Below are 23,148 nucleotides of genomic sequence, written 5' to 3'. Positions count from 1 at the left end.
ATGAACTTTTTGGCCAACCCAATAATGACTATCCCTGGTCTGAATCTGAAGTCTCCAGGGAGGGAAAGTGGCCTAGTCTGGAGACTCAGGCAAGGCCCCTGCAAGGAGGTATGTCCAAATTGAGGCTGAAGGCTCAGTAAAGAGTCAGGCTGGTGAAGTTTGGGGGGCAGGCTGGGGAGATTGGAGAGGAAAGAGCCCAAGTGAATACAGTGAGGAGCGAGAGAGTCTGGCCTGAGAGCAGAGACAAGGCTGGTGTGCTTGAAAAGAAAAGAGTGATTTGAGTCCGGGATAGTAGATGAGCCACATTTGGCCAAACCTTGTAGGGCTGGTTAAGGGGGGAAAAAAAATGAGAATGAAAAAACAATGGTTATGAGAATGAAAAATAAAAGCCCTGTGAATGCCCTCAAGGCAGGGACCATTGCCACCTTTTTCAAAGGTGGAGCCCTGGCGGCCACCCTCCTCTGAAACTTGGCTTCCAGAAGTGCCTGGTTGCTCCTCTCCTCCTATAGCTGCCCCCTCCCCACCAAGGTGGAAGTGTGGGCTGGGCTGGGGGGCTTTCTGCTAGGTCTGATGCCGTGAACGTTGGTTCCTTGCAAGCAGGGGATGGGCAGACTGTGGCTGGTGAGAAATGGGTGTGGAAGTTTGCTGACAGATTTAGAAAATATTCAGATTAGACAAGGAATGTTTGAAAATACTGTTTTTGTTATTGAGAAGATGCTATAAATGTTCAAGTATGTGGTAGGCATACCACATGTCCTGTAGGGTCCCCTCCCTCTGAGTGTGGGCTGGACCCATATACTTGCTACTGATGAATAGAATATGGCAAAAATGAGAGGATATTACTCTTTTTTAAAAAAACACTTTGACACACCCCATGGCATGTGGGATCTCAGTTCCCGAACCAGTGACCGAACCCGTGTCCTCTGCATTGGAAGCGTGGAGTCTTAACCACTGGACCAGGCCCCTGAAGACTCTGACTTCCATCTTGCTCGCGCTCGCTCTCCATGTCTCGTCTCTCTCATTTGCTCTGACAAAGCCAGCTGCTACGATGGTGTTGCTCAGCGGAGAGACCCACGTGCCAAGGAGCTGAGGGCAGCTTCCAGCCACCAGCCAGCCAGGAAATTGAGTCCTTCAGTCCAACAGCCCACGAGGAACTGGATCCTGCCAATGGCCACGTGAGTGAGCTTGGAAGCGGACCCTCCCCAGTGAAGCCTTGAGATGATTACAACCCTGGACAACACCTTGACTACCACCTACGAGGGACCCCAAAATAAGGCTTCAGCTAAGCTGTACCTGGATTCATGACCTTCAGCTTCATGATAATTTTCAGCAATAGGTAACGAGCCCTGAGTTCAATTTGGGAAAGGCCAGGCATATCTGTCACCATCCTAATACATATGTTCACATAAGTTGACATAGTGACAGGTACTTTAATTTTGAAGTTTCCTTTTTTCTTCATCAACATCGGGGAGATATCTTTGAGTCCACCGACAGTATCTGTATCTGTTAGGGCTCAGTCAGGAAACAAAAACCCCATCAGTTATCTTTACAGAAGTTAATATGAAGAATTGTATCACAGTATGGTGTGAAATGTGCAAGTCACTAATAACCAATCCTGAAAATTGCTCTCAGAAATTGTCAGCAGCTGGGACCTTGGAAACTCCAAAGCCAAAGATTGTTTTGTTTGATACTGTTGTTATATTTCAGCTTCTCTTCCCCACGTCATTGGGGGCAGTGGAGGCTAAGAATCTATTTCTAACAGGAACAGATCTCTCTCTCTCTCCCAGTCTGATAAGCAAGCTTCGTTGAGTGAGCGTGTCCGGGGGGGAGCGTGGTGGTGACGCATTGTATAGTAAAAGCATTTTTCCCGTTCCCGTCACAGTCTTAACAGCTGCGGTTTTCCAGCTTGATTGCCCATTGTGTGGACGTCCCAGTTTACTAAACCACTTCCCCAGTCTGGTTCCCAGTTTTTGACCTTTAAAGAAAGGCTCCAGTGCACGGATTTATGCAGATAATACTTGGCTTCCGTTTGAATTATTTCCTTGGAATAAATTCCCAGGCATGAGATGATTGGGTTCCAGCAGGGAAAAACGGCTTTATGAGTGTTGCTAGGAATTGCTTTATTGCTTTCCGAGGCGTTATGCCAACTCAACATCAACAATTTACAGTGTATGAGCGGGTAGCTTCAGGACCATAAGTTACGCTTGCCTATGAAATCAGCTTCCAGGCCCTTCAGAAACTTCCAGAAAGAGCTCAGAGACAGGAGCCCTGGGTTAGAAGTAGGGGGTCTGAAGTCCTGGGTTAGAAGGAGGGGGTCTGAAGGCCCAGCTGACACCCAGGGAGCTGAGTGAACAGTTGGCAGAGTCAGTGATGAACCATAGGTCCTGAGTTCCAACTATTACCAATTTTTTTTGTTATTCATCTACCTATATAAAAGCTTCTGAATCAGCCTGATGGAATGTAGAGGACTTCACCCTGATTCTCCCCTTCCTATCTGTGTAGGTCATGTGCCAGCTTCCTGCATCATTATAATGGAGCAACTTGGCTTTGACTTTGAAATCTAGATCTTCACCTTCTTGATACATGTATTTTAGGGAAAAAAGCCTCAAGACTTTTTCTTTAGTTTCGAATACTTATCTGCATAATAGTCTTCATAATCATGTATCTTTTCAATATACCAATTATTTTTGCATCTTACTTTCTTCTTTTCATAATCACTTTGAGTTGTCTCTCTAGGTGCAGGGAATTTTACCTGGATTTCTAAATAAATCTTGTGCCACTATTCATCCCATACTATGTTTTTTGTTATTATACAGCATCTGGAGAAAGAAACACCAACTTACTCCAGTAGTTTTGCCTGGGAAATCCCATGGACAGAGGAACCTGGAGGGTTATAGTCCATGGAGTCGCAAAAGGGTCAGACATGACTTAGCTACTAAACAACAACAGTATTCATGATGTAAGGATTTATACACATGTGCATTTGATATGTATTATTCATTCTGAGCTCATACAAGCCCCCACAAATTATTTTTTCCATTTCTCATGTGAGAAAATCTCCAATTTGATAAACTATCTCAAAGCGAACACATGTCACTATTATCAGGTTAAGAAATAAAACTTAACCCCATCCCTTTCAAATATAACTCTCAATACTACCGAATTGGTCACTTTCCCTTTATATTATGATTGTCACACTCATCCCTGTCATTTTCGGGTAGTTCATTCATTCTCCTTGCTGTATAATCTTTCAGTGGTTGAATATGATACATTTTATTTATTTACTATTGATACATATGTTGATTGGTTGCAGTTTGGGGATAATAAAAGTAATGTTGTTATGAACAGGTCCTTTGCTGCACATATATAAACATTTCTGTTCGATAAATATCTACCCTCTTGTTAATATCTTCTGCTTCTGTTAGGTCCATACCATTTCTGTCCTTTATTGTGCCCATCTTTGCATGAAATGTTCCCTTGGTATCTCTAATGTTCTTGAAGAAATTTCTAATCTTTCCCATTCTATTGTTTTCCTCTATTTCTTTGCATTGATCACTGAGGAAGGCTTTCTCTTTCTCCTCGCTATTCTTTGGAACTCTGCATTCAAATGGGTGTATCTTTTCTTTTCTCCTTTGCCTTTAGCTTCTATTCTTTTCTCAGTTATTTGTAAGGCCTCCTCAGACAACCATTTTGCCTTTTTTCCCCATGCTCCAGTTAATCATAAATCTCCATACCTGCCAATTTCATTCTTACTTCATGCCTTAGTTCATTTTTTTCCCCTTCTGTTGAAGACTCATATCTGTTTTCTTGTCTACCCTTGACAGTTCTTTTCCCATTGCCTGGAATCTGCATGAATTTCTACCTAAAGTTTTCAGATACTGAATTGTCTCCTAATAGCTTTTAGCTTGCACTACATATAAATTGTAAAGAAAATAATTGAAACGACTATTCATGTTAATGATAGAAATAGTGCTTCCAAAGGTCTGCAATCTCTAGTGTTCATGATCTAATTTTAGCAGTCCTTTTGTTTTTCCCTTAGGCAAGATTAAGTTTCTGTGCTTAAGAAGATTACATATATTGGGATTATATATATTTATTGTCAGCCAAACTGTATTTTCTTAGAATCAAGGATACATGAATGTGATAGTCAATATTCCCGAGTAAGCAAACAAGAGGCAAGAAAAACTCTTTAAAGTTTACTGATTCATTAATGTAATAAATGTTGTTAAATGCCTACCATATGAAGGCGTAGACATGGTATTTGGTTTGCTTTTCCTTTTTTAATTCCTTACTTCCTACTTGGCATTTTGATTAACTCCTGTGGCATTGGGATTCTCCTTTATCTCCTTGGTTTTTGACTTACAGCCTTTTCCTGACCATAGATTTATATGTTTGTTTGGACTCCTAGGTACTGCCTACTTGTTGTACCACAGTTAAGAATAGCTTATTTGCTCCCTTATATTCCTTGGTTTTCAATTCCTGGTTTCCTATTTTGACCTTATTTCTGTTTATTGCTACATGTTCTGCAACTAATCAGGAAGTCCCAGGCTTCTTTTTTTCATTTTAAATCAACACACATAATTCTTGAATGTTATTTTTATAAAATATCCAAGGAATATTTAAGTGTAAAAAGATGTGAAAGACACTGTTTAATTCCTCCTATAATTTAATGTTGACCTTAGAATCCATTTTGTATTCCATTATGAATATATATATATGTGTGTTTTGTAAGATGAGATGTTACCAATTTTTAGGCAGAGGGTTGATTGAACCCAGGTCTCCCACATTGCAGGTGGATTCTTTAGCAGCTGAGCTACAAGGGAAGCCCTTTGATCTCACAGAAGCTAGTAAAAAGACCAAGCATACAGTTAGAAATTGAGAGACCCTCTAAAAAAGGGAAAAATAGAAATAATCTACTTTAAGAGAAAAGAGTCATGCTATATACATTGTTTTCTAGTATGATTTTTAAAAAATAAGTAATATATCTTGAAAAGTTTTCCATGTCAGTAGATATAGGTCAGCCTTTTTTTTTTATTAAAACTTAAAAAAAAAAAATTTATTTATTTTAGCCTTTCATTTTCAAATAGCTACATGGTATCTGAAAATGTAGATATAATGTAATTTAACCCCATAATGTTGAATATTTAATTGGTTTTAATTACCTTACTATTGTAAACAATTCCACAATGATTATAACTTTTCTTATATTTTTATATTATATATTTATTTGATATTATATTTACATTTATATGTATGCATGTGTCTTTATCATACCTTTATAAGGAAAAATGAGTTATAAATTATTAGGCAGAGGAGAGCCAGTGTGTACATTGGGACATGCCTTCAATACCTTGCCAGTTTCTCAACTCTGCCTTAACCTTCACTTCCTTCCTAAGTATCTCCCCAAGGTAAGCCAGTGGTAAGAGTTTGTTGTTGTTCAGTTGCTCAGTCATTTCTGACTCTTTGTGACCCCATGGACTATAGCCCACCAGTCTCCTCTGTCCATGGGATTCTCCAGGCAAGAACACCAGACTGGGTTGTCGTGCCCTTCTCCACTTCCAGTGAATATTAAGTGTTTATTTCCTTTAGGATTGACTGGTTTGATCTCCTTGCTGCTCAAGGGACTCTCAAGAGCCTTTTCCAGCACCAGAGTTCAAAAGCATCAATTCTTCAGTACTCAGCCTTCTTTCTGGTCCAGCTCTCACATCCATGCATGACTACTGGAAAAACCATAGCTTTGATTAGGTAGACCTTTGTTGGCAAAGTGATGTCTCTGCTTTTTAATATTCTGTCTAGGTTTGTCATAGCTTTTCTTCCATGGAACAAGCGTCTTTTAATTTCATGGCTGCAGTCACTGTTTGCAGTGATTTTGGAGCCCAAGAAAATAGTCTGTCACTGTTTCCATTGTTTGCCCATCTATTTGCCATGAAATGATAGGACTGGTTGCCATGATCTTCATTTTTTGAATGCTGAGTTTTAAGTCAGCTTTTTCACTCTCCTCTTAACACCTTCATCAAGAGGCTCTTTAGTTCCTGTTCAGTTCTACTGTTAAGGTGGTATCATCTGCCTATCTGAGGTTATTGATATTTCTCCTGGCAATCTTGATTCCAGCTTGTGCTTTATCCAGCCCAGCATTTTGCATGATTTACTCTGCATATAAGTTAAGTAAGCAAGGTGATAATATACAGCCTTGATGTACTCCTTTGCCAATTTTGAATCAGTCTGTTTTTCCATGTCTGGTTCGAACTGTTGCTTCATGACCTGCATACAGTTTTCTCAGGAGAGTTTAGGACCTTCTCAAGTCTTTCCTGAGTGTCTATACAGCCCGAACCTTGTGTGTAGCCATCTAGATTCCCAGGAGTATGTTGGAGATTTTCAAAGCCACCTATGGATATCTCATTTCCCAGATTTTCCTCTTAAGTTTGCTTGTTAGCCTATTGTTTGCTCTGTTTCCATTACTACTGGCAGTTGTGATGGTAAACAGTTATCTCTGTTTTTGGTGAATTCTCCCAGGGAAGAGTCTGTTTGCACTGGGAAAGCTTTGAGTCAGTTTATATAAGAACAGATTTGTAAGTAGGGTCTTCCAGAGAACCACCAGACAGGTCTAATAATAGCAGTTCTCAGGGAATGGCACTTTGAGGAAGTTTCAACCTCTTTTTTCGCCATTAGATTTTAGGTTGCTGGTTTTCATTGCAGTTTTCGACTCTTGATTTTCAAGGCTCCTGTTAGCCCCTGGGAAGGGAAGGTGGGAATACAGCAAGTTAAAATGCCACAAAGCTCAGTGTTCTTAAGGAGAGTCAGACTTTTTTTTTTAAAAAAAAAAAAAACATTCCTTGGGTTGTTGTAAGCCTTTGGTTGATTTCCAGAGTGTCGAAAATGTTGACTTTGACATTTTTGCCAGTGTTCTCATTGTTTTATAGAATAGAGGATTCTCAGAGGTCCTTCCTCAGCTATTTTTTTTTTTTTTACTGAAGGATAATTGCTTTACAGAATTTTTTTGTTTTCTGTCAAACCTCTACATGAATCAGCCATAGGTATACATATATCCCCTCCCTCTTGAACCTCCCTCCCATCTCCTTCCCCATCCCACCCCTCTAGGTTGATACAGAGCCCCTTTTGAGTTTCCTGAGCCATACAGCAAATTCCTGTTGGCTATGTATTTTACATATGATAATATAAATTTCCATGTTACTCTTTCCATACATCTTGCCCTCTCCTCCCCTCTCCCCATGTCCATAAGTCTATTCTTTATGTCTGTTTCTCCATTGTTGCCCTGTAAATAAATTCTTCAGTACCATTTTCCTAGATTCTGTATATATACATTCAGTTCAGTTCAGTCGCTCAGTCGTGTCTGACTCTTTGTGACCCCATGAATTGCAGCATGCCTGGCCTCCTGTCCATCACCAACTCCCGGACGTTACTCCAAAACTTATGTCCATAGAGTCGGTGATGCCATCCAGCCATCTCATCCTCTGTGTCCCCCTTCTCCTCCTGCCCCAAATCCCTCCCAGCATCAGGGTCTTTTCCAATGAGTCAACTCTTCGCATGAGGTGGCCAAAGTATTGGAGTTTCAGCTTCAGCATCAGTCCTTCCAATGAACACCCAGGACTGATCTCCTTTAGGATGGACTGGTTGGATCTCCTTGCAGTCCAAGGGACTCTCAAGAGTCTTCTCCAACACCACAGTTCAAAAGCATCAATTCTTTGGCGCTCAGCTTTCTTCATAGTGTCTGTATAATTTTCTGGTACAGTTCTTTTGTCTCCTTAGTAGGTTATCCTAAATATTAATTCTTTGTGCAAGGTGAATGAATTGATCCTTAATTCTTTCTAATTTTTCATTGTTAGTATATAGAAATGCAAGTGATTTCTGTGTATTGATTTTGTATCCTGCAACTTTGCTAAATTCACTGATTAGCTCTAGTAATTTTCTGATACTATCTGTAGGGTTTTCTATGTACAGTATCATGTCACCTGCAAACAGTGAGAGCTTTACTTCTTTTCCAGTCTGGATTTCTTTTATTTCTTTTTCTTCTCTTATTGCTGTAGCTAGGACTTCCAGAACTATGTTGAATAATAGTGGCAGAAGTGGACACCTCTGTCTTGTTCCTGATCTTAGGGGGAATGCTTTCAGTTTTTCACCATTGAGAATAATGTTTGCTATAGGCTTATCATATATGGCCTTTACTATGTTGAGGTAGGTTCCTTCTATCCCCATTTTTTTTAAGAGTTTTAGTCATAAATGGGTGCCGAATTTTTTCAAAGGCTTTTTTGTGCATCTATTGAGATTATCACACATGGTTTTTATCTTTCAACTTGTTAATATGGTGTATCACATTAATTGATTTGCATATATTGAAGAATCTTTGCATCCCTGGAATAAACCCAACTTGATCATGGTGTGTGAGCTTTTTGATGTGTTGCTGAATTCTGTTTGCTAGAATTTTGTTGAGGATTTTTGTATCTATGTTCATCAGTGATATTGGCCTGTAGTTTTCTTTTTGTTGTCTTTGTCTGGTTTTGGTATCTGGGTGATGGTGGCCTCGTAGAATGCATTTGAAAGTGTTCCTTCCTCTGCAATTTTTTGAAAGAGCTTTAGAAGGATAGCCATTAGCTCTTCTCTAAATGTTTGACAGAATTCTCCTGTGAAGCCATCTGGTCCTGGGCTTTTGTGTTTTGGGAGATTTTTGATCCCAGCTTCAATTTCAGTGCTTGTAATTGGGTTGTTCATAATTTCTGTTTCTTCCTGGTTCAGTCTTGGAAGATTGAACTTTTCTAAGAACCTGTCCATTTTTTCCAGGTTATCTATTTTATTGCCATATAGTTGTTCATAATAGTCTCTTATAATCCTTTGTATTTCTGCATTGTCTGTTGTAACTTCTTTTTCATTTCTAATTTTGTTGATTTGATTTTTCTGTCTTTTTTTCTTGATGAGTCTGACTAAAGGTTTGTCAATTTTGTTTATCTTCTCAAAGAACAAGCTTTTAGTTTTATTAATCTTTACTGTTGTTTCTTTCATTTCTTTTTCATTTATTTCTGCTTGGATCTTTATGATTTCTTTTCTTCTACTAATTATGGTTTTTTTTTGTTCTTCTTTTTCCAGTTGTTTTAGGTGTAAAGTTAGGCTGTCTATTTGATGTTTTTCTTGTTTCTTGAGGTAGGATTGTATTGCTATAAACTTCCCTCTTAGAACTGCTTTTTCTGCATCCCATAGGTTTTGAGTTGTTGTGTTTTCATTGTCATTTGTTTCTAGAAATTTTTTTATTTCCCTTTTGATTTCTTCAGTAAACTGTTGGTTATTTAGAAACATGTTCTTTAATCTCCATGTGTTTGTGTTTCTTACACTTTTTTTTCTTGTAATTAATATCCAGTCTCATAGCATTGTGGTTGGAGAAGATGGTTGATACAACTTCAGTTTTGTTAAATTTAGTGAGGTTTGATTTGTGATCCAAGATGTGGTCTATCCTGGAGAATGTTCCATGTGCACTTGAGAAGAAATTGTATTCTTCTGCATTTGGATGGAATGTCTTGAAGATATCAGTGAGATCCATCTCATCTAATATATCATTTAAGACGTGTTTCCTTATTAATTTTCTGTTTTGATGATCTGTCCATTGGTGTGAGTGGGGTGTTTAAGTCTCCTACTATTATCGTGTTACTGTCAATTTCTCCTTTTATGTCTGTTAGTGTTTGTCTTATGTATTGAGGTGCTCCTATGTTGGGTGCATAGATATTTACAATTATTATGTCTTCCTCCTGGATTGATCCCTTGATCATTATGTAGTGTCCTTCCTTATCTCTTGTAATCTTCCTTATTTTAAGGTCTATTTTTTTCTGATGTGAGGATTGCTACTCCAGCTTTCTTTTGCTTCCCATTTGTGTGGAATTTATTTTTCCATCCTCTCACTCTCATTCTGTATGTGTCTTTAGGTCTGAAATGGGTTTCTTGTAGACAGCATAGATATGGGTTTTGTTTTTGTATACATTCAGCCAGTCTGTGTCTTTTGCTTGGAGCATTTGATCCATTTACATTTAAAGTAATTATTGATATATATGTTCCTATTGCCATTTTCTTAATTGTTTGGGATTGATTTTGTAGATCTTTTTTTTCCCCCATTGTATTTCTTGACTACATAAGTCCCTTTAACATTTGGTGTAAAGCCAGTTTGGTGATACTGAATTCTCTTAACTTTTGCTTGTCTGAAAATCTTTTTATTTCTCCATCAATTTTGAATGAGATCCTTGCTGGATACAGTAATCTTGGTTGTAGATTTTCCCGTTTCATTACTTTAAATATATCCTGCCATTCCCTTCTGGCCTGCAGAGTTTCTGCCGAAAGATCAGCTGTTAAGTGTATGGGGACTCCCTTGTATGTTACTTGTTGCTTCTCCCTGGCTCCTTTTAATATTCTTTCTTTGTGTTTAGTTTTTGTTAGTTTGATTAGTATGTGTCTTGGTGGGTTTTTCCTTGGGTTTATTCTGTATGGGACTCTTTGTGCCTCTTGGACTTCATTGACTATTTCCTTTTCCATGTTGGAGAAATTTTAAACTATAATCTCTTAAAAATTTTTCTCATACCCTTTCTTTTTCTCTCCTTCTTCTGGGACCCTTATAACTTGAATGTTGGTGTGTTTGATATGGTCCCAGAGGTCTCTGAGACTGTCCTTGGCTCTTTTCATTCTTTTTACTTTATTCAGCTCTTCAGAAGTTATTCCCACCATTTTACCTTCCAGCTCACTGATTTGTTCTGCTTCAGATATTCTGCTATTGATTCCTTCCAGAGTATTTTTAATTTCAGTAATTGTGTTGTATGTCTCTATATGTTTATTCTTTAATTCTTCTAGGTCTTTGTTAATTGATTCTTGCAATTTTCATTTTGTTTTCAGGGTTTTTGATCATCTTCACTATCATTATTCTGAATTCTTTTTCAGGCAGTTTGCCTATTTCTTCCTCATTTATTTGGACTTCAGTGCTTCTAGTTTGTTCTTTCATTTGTGCCCTATTTCTCTGCCTTGTCATTATTATTATTATTATTTTTTAGGTTATTATGTTTGAGGTCTCCTTTCCCAGGCTTCAAGGGAAGTTGAATTCTTTCCTTGAAGAAGGTTGAATTCTTTCTTCCTTTTGGTTTCTGCGCTCCTAAGGTTGGTCCTGTGGTTTGTGTGAGCTTTGTATAGGGTGAGATTTGTGCTGAGTTTTTGTTTGTTTGTTTTTCCTCTGATGGGCAAGGCTAAGTGAGGTGGTAATCCTGTCTGCTGATGATTGGGTTTGTGTTTTTGTTTTGTTTGTTGTTTAGGTGAGGCGTCCTGCACAGTGTGCTACTGGTGGTTGGGTGATGCCGGGTCTTGTGTTCCAGTGGTTTCCTTTGTGTGAGTTCTCACTATTTGATACTCCCTAGGGTTAGTTCTCAGATAGTCTAGGTCTTGGAGTCAGTGTTCCTACTCCAAAGGCCCAGGGCTTGATCTGTGGTCAGGAATGAAGATTCCACAAGTGGTTTGTTATAGCATTAGGTGAGATTAAAGCAAATATCCAAAAACAAGAAACCAAAGATGAACCCCAGACAAATGGCAGTTACAAAATCAGGCAAATAATAACTAAAATAATGGAATATACACATATACATATACACCCATGAGCAAAGTGAAAACAGTCCAACAAAAATAAAGTACAGTAGACTGATCTGGTGAACAAAGGAAATAAAAAATTATATTTACCAGTTAAGAACAAAACTAACTGAAGTACAAATTGGAAAGCAAAACTAAATCAAGGTGCCAAGTGGAGAATAAAGCAATGAAAACAAAACGAACAAATATGTTGGGAGAAAAGGAAAGAAAGAAAAGAAAGAAATAATAGATATACAAAGTTAAATAGAGGTAGATGAAGAAGATTTATATACATTAAAGATTAACTGCAAAGGGAAAAAACAGTAGGAAAGGCAAACAAAGGAATAAATGTAGAAAAATATAATAGATTTTAAAAAAATTAAAAATATAAAAACTAGAAGAGAAAAAAATCAGAAGAAGAAAGAAAAAAGGAAAACTCTGCAGAACTACAAAAGCCCAATGTAGAAGCAGAGGTTTATAACAGCAATAGAAAGTGTGACTGAATATACACATATACATATACACCCATAAGCAAAATCAAAACAGTCCAACGAAAATAAAGTACAATAGATTGACCTGGCAAACAAAGGAAAACAAAAATTATGTCTACCAGAACAAAACTAATTAAAGCACAAACTGGAAAACAAAACTAAAGCAAGGGCCAATTGGGGGAATAAAGCAATGAAAATAAAACCAACAAATATGTTGAGAGGGAAGGAAAGAAAGAAAAGAAAGAAAGAATAGATATGCAAAGTTAAATAGATGTAGATGAAGAAGATTTATATACATTAAAGATTAACTGCAAAGGGAAAGAACAGTAGGAAAAGCAAACAAAGGAATAAATGTATAAAAAAAATAATAGGTTTAATTAAAAATTAAAATTAAATTTAAATTAAAATTAAAAAGAAAACAAAAAGAAAAAAGGAGGAAAACTCCACAGAACTGCAAAAGCCCAACATAGAGGCAGAGGTTTATGACAACAATAAAAAATGAGACTGAGAAAAAAAAAAAAGCTCAAAAGCTTAATTGGATTTCTTTTTTTTAAAATTTATTTATTTTAATTGGAGGCTAATTACTTTACAATATTGTAGTGGTTTTGCCATACATTGACATGAATCCGCCATGGGTGTACATGTGTTCCCCATCCTGAACTGGTTGGATTTCTTAGTGCCAATAAAACCAACAACTACAACAGAGGAAGGAAAAAAGGGAAAAAAAAAAAAAAGAAAACAAAATTCACAAGTATCTACAGAAAAAGTTAAAAAAAATAATAATAAATATTTTTCTTGAGTCACTGCTGTCAGAGTCCTTTCCGTCGCTGGGAGTCACAGTCCACCTCACCTCCCTAGGATGCCCTCCAACACTGTGCTGATCTCTGGACCTGCTGTGGGGGCAGCTCAGATTCTAATCCGATCCTACTCCTGTGTGTTCTTGCCTCCAATGTCCATTGGAGCTATCAGAACTAGTGCATTTTTTTTTTAATGGGAGCTCTCAATGGCCTTTTATATATTCCATTGACACAGAGTCTGCTTAGTTGATCTTGTGGATTTAATCTGCAGCTTGTACAGATGGTGGGAAGGTTTGGGGTCTTATTCCTTAGCCACACTGCCCCTGGGTTTCAATTGTGGTTTTATTTCCACCTCTACATGTGGGTCGTCCACTGGGGTTTGCTCCTGAGGCTGCCCTGGAGGGTTTGGGTTTCCCCCTGTGAGGGCCAGGTGTGGAGGTGATGCAGCCACTTGGCTCACAGTTCTGGCAGCACTAGGTACTCAGGGGGGTTGTGGTGGCTAAGGCAGCAGGAAATATAGTGCTCTAGAAGGGTATGGCAACCAGTTTCAGCCGATTTGCCGCAGCATTCTTGCCTGGAGACCCCCTCTCTCTGATAGAGAAGCCTGGCAGGCCACAGTCTACAGGGTCGCAAAGAGTCGGACATGACCGAAGCTACCCTGTGTGCATAGACGCAAGACTTTTTTTTGCATGTGGTAGCTCTGCCCCAGTGAGACTTGAGCGTGAAGTCAAGCAGCGTGAAGCTGCTTGGCTTGCGGGGACCCTGGCGGCACCAAGTGTGCGGGGACAAGGACTGCCTCTGCCTCAGGAGTAATGGCCCTATCAGAGTCTTTTTTCCAAGTCTCTTGTAGCTGGCAATCAGAAAGCATCTCTGGCTAGTCTTTCTCTGTAGCTCTGCCCATTCAGGCACTTAAGAGGGCTCCCTTGCCTGGGGTCCTTCTCTGTTGTTTGGTGTATCAGGCACATGGAGGGCCCTCCCTGGCTGGGGTCCTACTCTGTAGATAGATGTCAGGCACTTAAATGGGCACCCTGGGTGGGATCCTGCTTTGTAGTTCATGGCATCAGGGATTTGATGGGCCAGCCTCTCTATTGTTCAGCTGCCAATGCTGGCGTTTGGGGAGAGAGAGACTATGGTGATGGCTCCACCCCCTACACGTGACTCAGCAGTATTACGTTGCTTCCATGGTTGCCTCACTTTCCTCCACTGGCATTTCCCACCATGATCTCCCTCACATCCCCTCAATCTATCTCTCTGAAGTCAATAGCAGCCCTCGCCCTGGGATTGCTCCACAATCCCTAAACTCCAGCTCCCAGCTGCTGTGCCTTCCAGGACACCAGCATTCCTGTCTGGGATGTGTATGCCTGTGGCAAGGACCGTCTGATTCTCATTCCATTTAGGCTGCCACAGATCAGCTGTTTCACTCTCAGCCATAAATGTTTCTTCTCTGACTCAGACAATTGCCCTACTGTGGGGATCAGACCCCTGCTTCAGTTACCCACCCACTGAAGGCAGGTCCATTCCTGCTAACTCTCCTGTTTCTTCCCCCTAGATCCTTCGTAGTATCGAGTTTTGCATGGTTCTATATATTCTTTTCCACTGGTCAGGTACTCCTGTCTGTTCTTAGCTGGTGTTCTGCATGCACTTCTGTGTCTGAAGATGTATTCCTGATGTATCCTTAGAGAGAGGTGTACTCCACAGTCCACCTACTCCTCCTCCATCTTGTTCTCCTTCCTCTGCTGTTTTTGCTCAGTTGATTAATAACTACTAGTTGAATGAGTAGTGCTCAGTTCTTCCTCTTCTACTGTGCTTATCTAAGGACTTGTAGATCATTATGTTTACTATATGCTGAATGCCAAGGAAATCTAGTCTGACTACAAAGAGATTTGCACTCTGGAACTATTTGAATTGTGTTTCCTTATCAAGATAAATTAAGGGAGATAGTGGTCTAAGTTACACTTAAATATCTTAAATGTAGCATTTGGATACAGATAACTGTTTGGGTTTTAAGGAAGCCTTCTTTTGGGGGGAAATTCTCTTCATTATTATGTTCACTTTTTTTTAAACCATGTTCTTCCCAGTTCACTTTTGATGTCAAGGACAGTTAAGAAATTTCTATGGATAAATAGACATTTTAATAGTGGTTAAACCATTGTCAATTCTTTGTAGTATATAAAAAATCTGAAGAAAAATTCTGTATTTACACCATTCCTCTTTCTTTTACAGTATCTTTCCTCAATTACACTTTAAAGTAATTAATAACTGCCCCCAATTTTGGATTAAAGTGTCTTGCTATTCTAGATTATACAACTGGTAAGAAATTGTATAGCATAATGATTAAGAACAAACATTTTGGATTAGAATTCTGGCTGTTCCATATACTTACAGTGCAATCAAGAGACTTTCTGAGACTTAGTTTCCTTATCTGTAATGTAGGGATAATGAAAAATTTTATTTTATAGGCCGATTGTGATAATGGAATTATATAGCCCATAATTTTTAGCACAGTTCCTGGCACATAGACAGCATTCAGTAAAAACCAATTATTGATAATATTATTTTAGCAGCATAATAGTATAGTAGCAAGCATTGCATTTTATATTAAGAATATGGCTAGAGTTGGGCAAATGCCTACTTGCAGGTAAATTTTTAGAAATCCATAAATTTATTTTTCCCAGACCAAAATCTGCTCTTCCAGGGAAAGATGTTGATTGTCATTGTACAGTAATTTCTTTGTTTATTGTACTTTTGCAGCATTTCAGAATGCCTTGAAGATTTTTCACAGGATAAAAGGTGGTCAAGTTTCAGTTTCTGAAGTGGATGAAGTGTTGGATAGCATGGATATCTTGGTAGTCCCTGAAACTTTGCAGGAACTGGTAAAATATGCTAATATCAACAGTGAGTTATTTGAATCGATGTATACGTATTTCTTTCTTGGCTACCAATTTTTCTGACTCATACTTTACTTCTCCTTTTTCTACTTGATTCTTGCCCTTTGCCATGATACTGCTTACTGGTGTCTATGATAAAAGTTGGTCTAGAAAAATTAAGTGAGAAATTTCTAATTGTTATATTTTGATATGTTTGGCAAAAATATAAGAGAAAAATGGAATTTTTTTCTTTTCAATGTTATCTCTCTTTTCCAATAGTCATTTCTTGTTTTTGTGGAGAGGTAGTTTCTGTGGTATCAAGAGCATTGACTCCACAAGTTAGGAGACCTAAATTTCTTAAATTTCCAACTTTGTTTTGTAGTTTTGATTACAAAATCTTCCTGTGCTGTACAATTACATTCTCTTTAAACCGTATGTTTAGCATATGTTTTATATTAGGTGTTTACATGTGACCAAGAGATGTCCTATAATAATGGATTGATTAGTGATTGATTAATTGATTTATCCATTCATTTAATGAGTCAGATAGCCATTTAATATCTACTGTGCCTGAAACTATGGTAGGTGATACACAGATGAATAAAACATATTTATTGTTCTGAAGGAGCTCGCATTCTGATGTAGAAAAAGACAAATAAACTGAAGATTATGATAATATATGTAACAAATACTATTATAGAGTGTATATATGCATATTGGAAGCATTAGAGAAAGATTATTAGAGGAGGTGATGTCTGAGCTAAATGTTGAAGGATTTGTAGGAGTTAGTTGCAGATGGTGGTGGAGGGTGAAACTTTTTAGACTGAGGGAACAGTTTGTGTAAATGTGGCAGGAAAATAATCAGACGTGGCATCCTTTCTGGTGGGATTATACTGGATTTTGTCATTTGGTAGTGGTGGCTTTATAGTAGGCCTTTGGTGAAGTGTAGTCTGGAGGTAGAAGCAGGCTGCATGCAGTTTCAGTAGGTAGTCATTTATGGTGTGCTCTTGGATGATAGACATGAATGGAGAGATATGTATTGGAGCATGAAGATGTATATAAATTGGAATTTTAAAGACTAATCTCAAGTCATATTATTAAATAGCCTTCAGGGCATGCTCTATCAGGAGCAACAGAAATCGTATATGAAACTACTGCATTGCCTTGCTTTTTGTCTTATGAAATTCTAGTCTGGGCTTCTAGGTCACCCACTTTATTTGGAGACATGGATTAGACAAATAATACTAATTTCATAGGATGTAGGATGTAGATATAAAAATTTATCACTGTTTGGCACCTAGAACAGGCTCAAGAAATGTGAAGCAGAAACCTAAGAATCATCCTTGACAGCTATGTTTTCTATGTGAAATTATTATGAAGTATTATTATTTTAAAATCCTACATATCTCTTAAATCTTTCTGTTTTCAGCATTGCTACATTTTTCCTTAGGACAATTGGAAGTCTACCCATATTCTAACAAGTCTATCCATATCCAGGCTTCCCTGATAGCTCAGTTGGTAAAGAAGCTGCCTGCAATGCAGGAGACCCCGGTTTGATTCCTGGGTCTGGAATATCCCCTGGAGAAGAGATAGGCCACCCACTCCAGTATTCTTGGCCTCCCCTTGTGGCTCAGCTGGTAAAGAATCTGCCTGCAATGTGGGAGACCTGGGTTTGATCTCTGGGTTGGGAAGCTCCCCTGGAGAAGGGAAAGGCTACCTACTTCAGTATTCTGGCTTGGAGAATTCCATGGAGTCACAAAGAGTTGGGCACGACTGAGTGGCTTTCACTTTTCACTTTGGCCACACCTAGTCTTAATCTCCCTTTACACTGTAGCCAGAAAGATCTTTTCAAAAGAAACATCTGGTCATGTTACCTTCTTTGTATAAAATCTAATAATACCTCTTTAATGTACAAGGCTTTGCAAAGTCTGGCCTTTACCTGGATCTTAGCTTTATCTCAGACCACATTCTCCCTTACTGTCTGTGCCTTTTTAGAGTTTCAACCTTACACTGCTCTCCTCCTGCCACAGCCATTACACATATTCTGTTCTTTTCTTGGAATATTCCTCTCCTCCTAGTTATTCCTGCTTATATTTGAAAAGTGAAAGTGAAAGTCACTCAGTCATGTCTGACTCTTTGTGACCCCATGGACTATACAGTCCTTGGAATTCTCCAGGCCAGAATACCGGAGTGGGTAGCCTTTCCCTTCTCAAGGGGACCTACCTAATCCAGGGATTGAACCCAGGTCTCCTGCATTGCAGGCAGATTCTTTACCAGCTGAGCCACAAGGGAAGACCAAGAATACTGGAATGGGTAGCCTATCTCTTCTCCAGCGGATCTTCCTGACCCAGGAATCAAACTGTGGTCTCCTGCATTGCAGGTGGATTCTTTACCAACTGAGCTATCAGGGAAATATTTATTTATTTTTAAAAAAAATTTTATTTATTTTTAATTGAAGGATAATTGATTTATAATATTGTATTGGTTCCTGCCATACATCAACATGAATCAGCCATGAGTGTACATATGTCTACTCCCTGTGAACCTCCCTCCCACCTCCCACCCCCCCAGCCCCCCCACCTACCTCTCTAGGTTGTCACAGAGCACAGGTTTGAGCTCCCTGAGTCATAAAGAAAATTCCCACTGGCTATCTGCTTTACATGTGGTAATGTAAATGTTTCCATGCTACTCTCTCCATTGTCCCACCCTTTCTTCCACCCCATGTCCACAAGTCTGTTCTCTATGTCTGCATCTCCACTGCTACCCTGCATATATGTTCATCAGTACCATCTTTCTAGATTCCATATATATGCATTAGTATACAATATTGCTTTTCTCTTTCTGACTTACTTCATTTTGTATAATAGGCTCTAGATTTGTCCACGTCATGTGAGCCAACACAAGTGCATTCCTTTTAATAGCTGGGTAATATTCCATTGTGTATATGTATCACAACTTCTTTTTATTTTATTTTATTTTTTTTTCAATAATTTTTATTAGTTGGAGGCTAATTACTTTGCAACATTGCAGTGGGTTTTGTCATACATTGACATGAATCAGCTGTGGAGTTACATGTATTCCCCATCCCGACCCCCTTCCCACCTCCCCCTCAACCCAATTCCCCTGAGTCCTCTCATTGCACCTGGCCCGAGCACCTATCTCATGCATCCCACCTGGGCTGGTGGTCTGTTTCACCGTAGATAATATACATGCTGTTCTCTCGAAACATCCCACCCTCGCCTTCTCCCACAGAGTCCAAAAGTCTGTTCTGTACATCTGTGTCTCTTTTTCTGTTTTACATATAGGGTTATCATTACCATCTTTCTAAATTCCATATATATGTGTTAGTATGCTGTAATGTTCTTTATCTTTCTGGCTTACTTCACTCTGTATAATGGGCTCCAGTTTCATCCATCTCATTAGAACTGATTCAAATGAATTCTTTTTAATGGCTGAGTAATATTCCATGGTGTATATGTACCACAGCTTCCTTATCCATTCATCTGCTGATGGGCATCTAGGTTGCTTCCATGTCCTGGCTATTATAAACAGTGCTGCGATGAACATTGGGGTGCACGTGTCTCTTTCAGATCTGGTTTCCTCAGTGTGTATGCCAAGAGTGGGATTGCTGGGTCATATGGCAGTTCTATTTCCAGTTTTTTAAGAAATCTCCACACTGTTTTCCATAGTGGCTGTACTAGTTTGCATTCCCACCAACAGTGTAAGAGGTTCCCTTTTCTCCACACCCTCTCCAGCATTTATTGCTTGTAGACTTTTGGATAGCAGCCATCCTGACTGGCGTGTAATGGCACCTCATTGTGGTTTTGATTTGCATTTCTCTCACAATGAGTGATGTTGAGCATCTTTTCATGTGTTTGTAGCCATCTGTATGTCTTCTTTGGAGAAATGTCTGTTTAGATCTTTGGCCCATTTTTTGATTGAGTCATTTATTTTTCTGGAATTGAGCTGCAGGAGTTGCTTGTATATTTTTGAGATTAATCTTTTGTCTGTTGCTTCATTTGCTATTATTTTTCTCCCAATCTGAGGGCTGTCTTTTCACCTTGCTTATAGTTTCCTTTGTTGTGCAAAAGCTTTTAAGTTTCATTAGGTCCCATTTGCTTATTTTTGCTTTTATTTCCAATATTCTGGGAGGTGGGTCATAGAGGATCCTGCTGTGATTTATGTCGGAGAGTGTTTTGCCTATGTTCTCCTCTAGGAGTTTTATAGTTTCTGGTCTTACATTTAGATCTTTAATCCATTTGAGTTTATTTTTGTGTATGGTGTTAGAAAGTGTTCTAGTTTCATTCTTTTACAAGTGGTTGACCAGTTTTCCCAGCACCACTTGTTAAAGAGGTTGTCTTTTTTCCATTGTATATCTTTGCCTCCTTTGTCAAAGATAAGGTGTCCATAGGTTGGTGGATTTATCTTCTGGGCTTTTTTCTATTCTGTTCCATTGATCTATATTTCTGGTCTTTGTGCCAGTACCACACTTGTCTTTTTATGACTGTGGCTTTTGTAGTAGAGTCTGAAGTCCGGCAGGTTTATTCCTCCAGTTCCATTCTTCTTTCTCAAGATTACTTTGGCTATTCGAGGTTTTTTGTTATTTCCATACAAATTGTGAAATTCTTTGGTCTAGTTCTGTGAAAAATACCGTTGGTAGCTTGATAGGGATTGCATTGAATCTATAGATTGCTTTGGGTAGAATAACCATTTTGACAATATTGATTCTTCCAATCCATGAACACGGTATGTTTCTCCATCTGTTTGTGTCCTCTTTGATTTCTTTCATCAGTGTTTTATAGTTTCTATGTATAGGTCTTTTGTTTCTTTAGGTAGATATACTCCTAAGTATTTTATTCTTTTTGTTGCAATGGTGAATGGTATTGTTTCCTTAATTTCTCTTTCTGTTTTCTCATTGTTAGTATATAGGAATGCAAGGGATTTATGTGTGTTAATTTTATATCCTGCAACTTTACTGTATTCGTTGATTAGCTCTAGTAATTTTCTGGTAGAGTTTTTAGGGTTTTCTATGTAGAGGATCATGTCATCTGCAAACAGTGAGAGTTTCATTTCTTCTTTTCATATCTGGATTCCTTTTACTTCTTTTTCTGCTCTAATTGCTGTCGCAAAAACTTCCAAAACTATGTTGAATAGTAGTGGTGAGAGTGGGCACCCTTGTCTTGTTCCTGATTTTAGGAGAAATGCTTTCAATTTTTCACCATTGAGGATAACGTTTGCTGTGGGTTTGTCATATATAGCTTTTATTATGTTGAGGTATGTTCCTTATATTCCTACTTTCTGGAGAGTTTTAATCATAAATGAGTGTGAATTTTGTCAAAGTCTTCTCTGCATCTATTGAGAACATATGGTTTTTATCTTTCAATTTGTTTATGTGGTGTATTACATTGATTGATTTGCGGATATTAAAGAATCCTTGCATTCCTGAGATAAAGCCCACTTGGTCGTGGTGTATGATTTTTTTTAATATGTGGTTGGATTCTGTTTGCTAGAATTTTGTTAAGGATTTTTGCATCTATGTTCATCAGTGATATTGGCCTGTAGTTTTCTTTTTTTGTGGCATCTTTCTCTGGTTTTGGAATTAGGGTGATGTTGGCCTCATAGAATGAGTTTGGAAATTTAGCTTCTGCAATTTTCTGGAAGAGTTTTTGTTAGGTCTTCTCTAAATTTTTGGTAGAATTCAGCTGTGAAGCCATCTGTCCTGGGCTTTTTGTTGCCTGGAATATTTTGATTTACAGTTTCGAATTTTCCTTGCTTTGTGATGGCGTCTTTTAAGGATTCATTATATTTCTTCCTGGTTCAGTTTTGGAAAGTTTATACTTTTTTTCTAAGATTGTCCATTTCAATTCCAAGTTGTCCATTTTATTGGCATAGAGCTGCTGGTTAGTAGTCTCTGATGATCCTATACGATTTTCAGTGTTGTTTGTTGTGATCTCTCCATTTTCATTGCTAATTTTGTTAATTTGGTTCTTCTCTCTTTGCTTCTTAATGAGTCTTGCTAATGGTTTGTCAATTTTGTTTATTTTTTCAAAAAAACCAGCTTTTAGCTTTGTTGATTTTTGCTATGGTCTCTTTAGTTTCTTTTGCATTTATTTCTGCCCTGATTTTTAAGATTTCTTTCCTTCTGCTAACCCTGGGGTTCTTCATTTCTTCCTTCTCTAATTGCTTTAGGTGTAGAGTTAGGTTATTTATTTGGTTTTTTTCTTGTTTCTTGATATAAGCCTGTAATGCTATGAACCTTCCCCTAAGCACTGCTTTTACAGTGTCCCATAGGTTTTGGGTTGTTGTGTTTTCATTTTCATTCATTTCTATGCATATTTTGATTTCTTTTTTGATTTCTTCTATGATTTGTTGGTTATTCAGAAGCATGTTATTTAGCCTCCATATATTTGAATTTTTAACAATTTTTTTCCTGTAATTGAGATCTAATCTTACTGCACTGTGATCACAAAAGATGACTGGAATGATTTCAATTTTTTTAAATTTTTCCAAAACCAGGATTTGTGGCCAGGATGTGATCTATTCTGGAGAAGGTTCCGTGTGCACTTGAGAAAAAGGTGAAGTTGATTGTTTTGGGGTGAAATGTCCTATAGATATCAATTAGGTCTAGCTGGTCCATTGTGTCATTTAAGGTTTGTGTTTCCTTGTTAATTTTCTGTTTAGTTGATCTATCCATAGTTGTGAGTGGGGTATTAAAGTCTCCCACTATTATTGTGTTACTATTAATTTCCTCTTTCATACTCGTTAGCATTTGCTGTACGTATTGTGGTGCTCCTATGTTAGGTGCATATATATTTATAATTGTTATATCCTCTTCTTGGATTGATCCTTTGATCATTATGTAGTGTCCTTCTTTGTCTCTTTTCACATCCTTTGTTTGAAAGTCTATTTTATCTGATATGAGTATTGCGACTCCTGCTTTCTTTTGTTCTCCGTTTGCATGAAATATTTTTTTCCAGCCCTTCACTTTTATTTTTTTTTTAATTTATTAATTTATTTTTTTCAGTGGGTTTTGTCATACATTGACATGAATCAGCAATAGATTTACACGTATTCCCCATCCCGATCCCCCCTCCCCCCTCCCTCTCACCCCATCCTGATCCCCCCTCGCCCCTCCCTCTCCACCCGATTCCTCTGGGTCTTCCCAGTGCACCAGGTATCGAGCACTGTCTCATGCATCCAACCTGGGCTGGTGACCTGTTTCACCATAGATAATAATACATCGTTTCTTTTGAAACATCCCACCCTCACCCTCTCCCACAGAGTTCAAAAGTCTGTTCTGTACTTCTGTGTCTCTTTTTCTGTTTTGCATATAGGGTTGTCATTACCATCTTTCTAAATTCCATATATATGTGTTAGTATGCTGTAATGTTCTTT

General features: G+C 38.3%; 1 protein-coding gene and 1 long non-coding RNA gene across 2 annotated transcripts in view; one reads left to right on the top strand and one right to left on the bottom strand.

Moving 5' to 3' along the window:
• The window catches only part of LOC122434941, a 22,604-nt gene extending 19,215 nt beyond the window's left edge, over nt 1-3,389 (bottom strand). The window contains exons 1-3 of the long non-coding RNA XR_006267505.1: nt 2,397-3,389; nt 1,611-1,615; nt 1,033-1,040 (exon numbers count right to left, since the gene is read on the bottom strand). This is a non-coding gene — a long non-coding RNA (uncharacterized LOC122434941). The remainder of the gene's footprint in view (nt 1-1,032; nt 1,041-1,610; nt 1,616-2,396) is intronic.
• Nucleotides 3,390-15,640: 12,251 nt separating this feature from the next.
• The window catches only part of LOC122435693 (EF-hand calcium-binding domain-containing protein 13-like), a 21,768-nt gene continuing 14,260 nt past the window's right edge, over nt 15,641-23,148 (top strand). Inside the window, exon 1 of the mRNA XM_043459824.1 lies at nt 15,641-15,781. Coding sequence (XP_043315759.1) covers nt 15,721-15,781 — 61 coding nt within the window. The 5' untranslated portion in view covers nt 15,641-15,720. The remainder of the gene's footprint in view (nt 15,782-23,148) is intronic.

This window comes from Cervus canadensis, chromosome X, assembly GCF_019320065.1.
Source record: "Cervus canadensis isolate Bull #8, Minnesota chromosome X, ASM1932006v1, whole genome shotgun sequence".
Lineage (NCBI taxonomy): Eukaryota > Metazoa > Chordata > Mammalia > Artiodactyla > Cervidae > Cervus > Cervus canadensis.
This window is presented reverse-complemented; position numbering and strand designations above follow the sequence as displayed.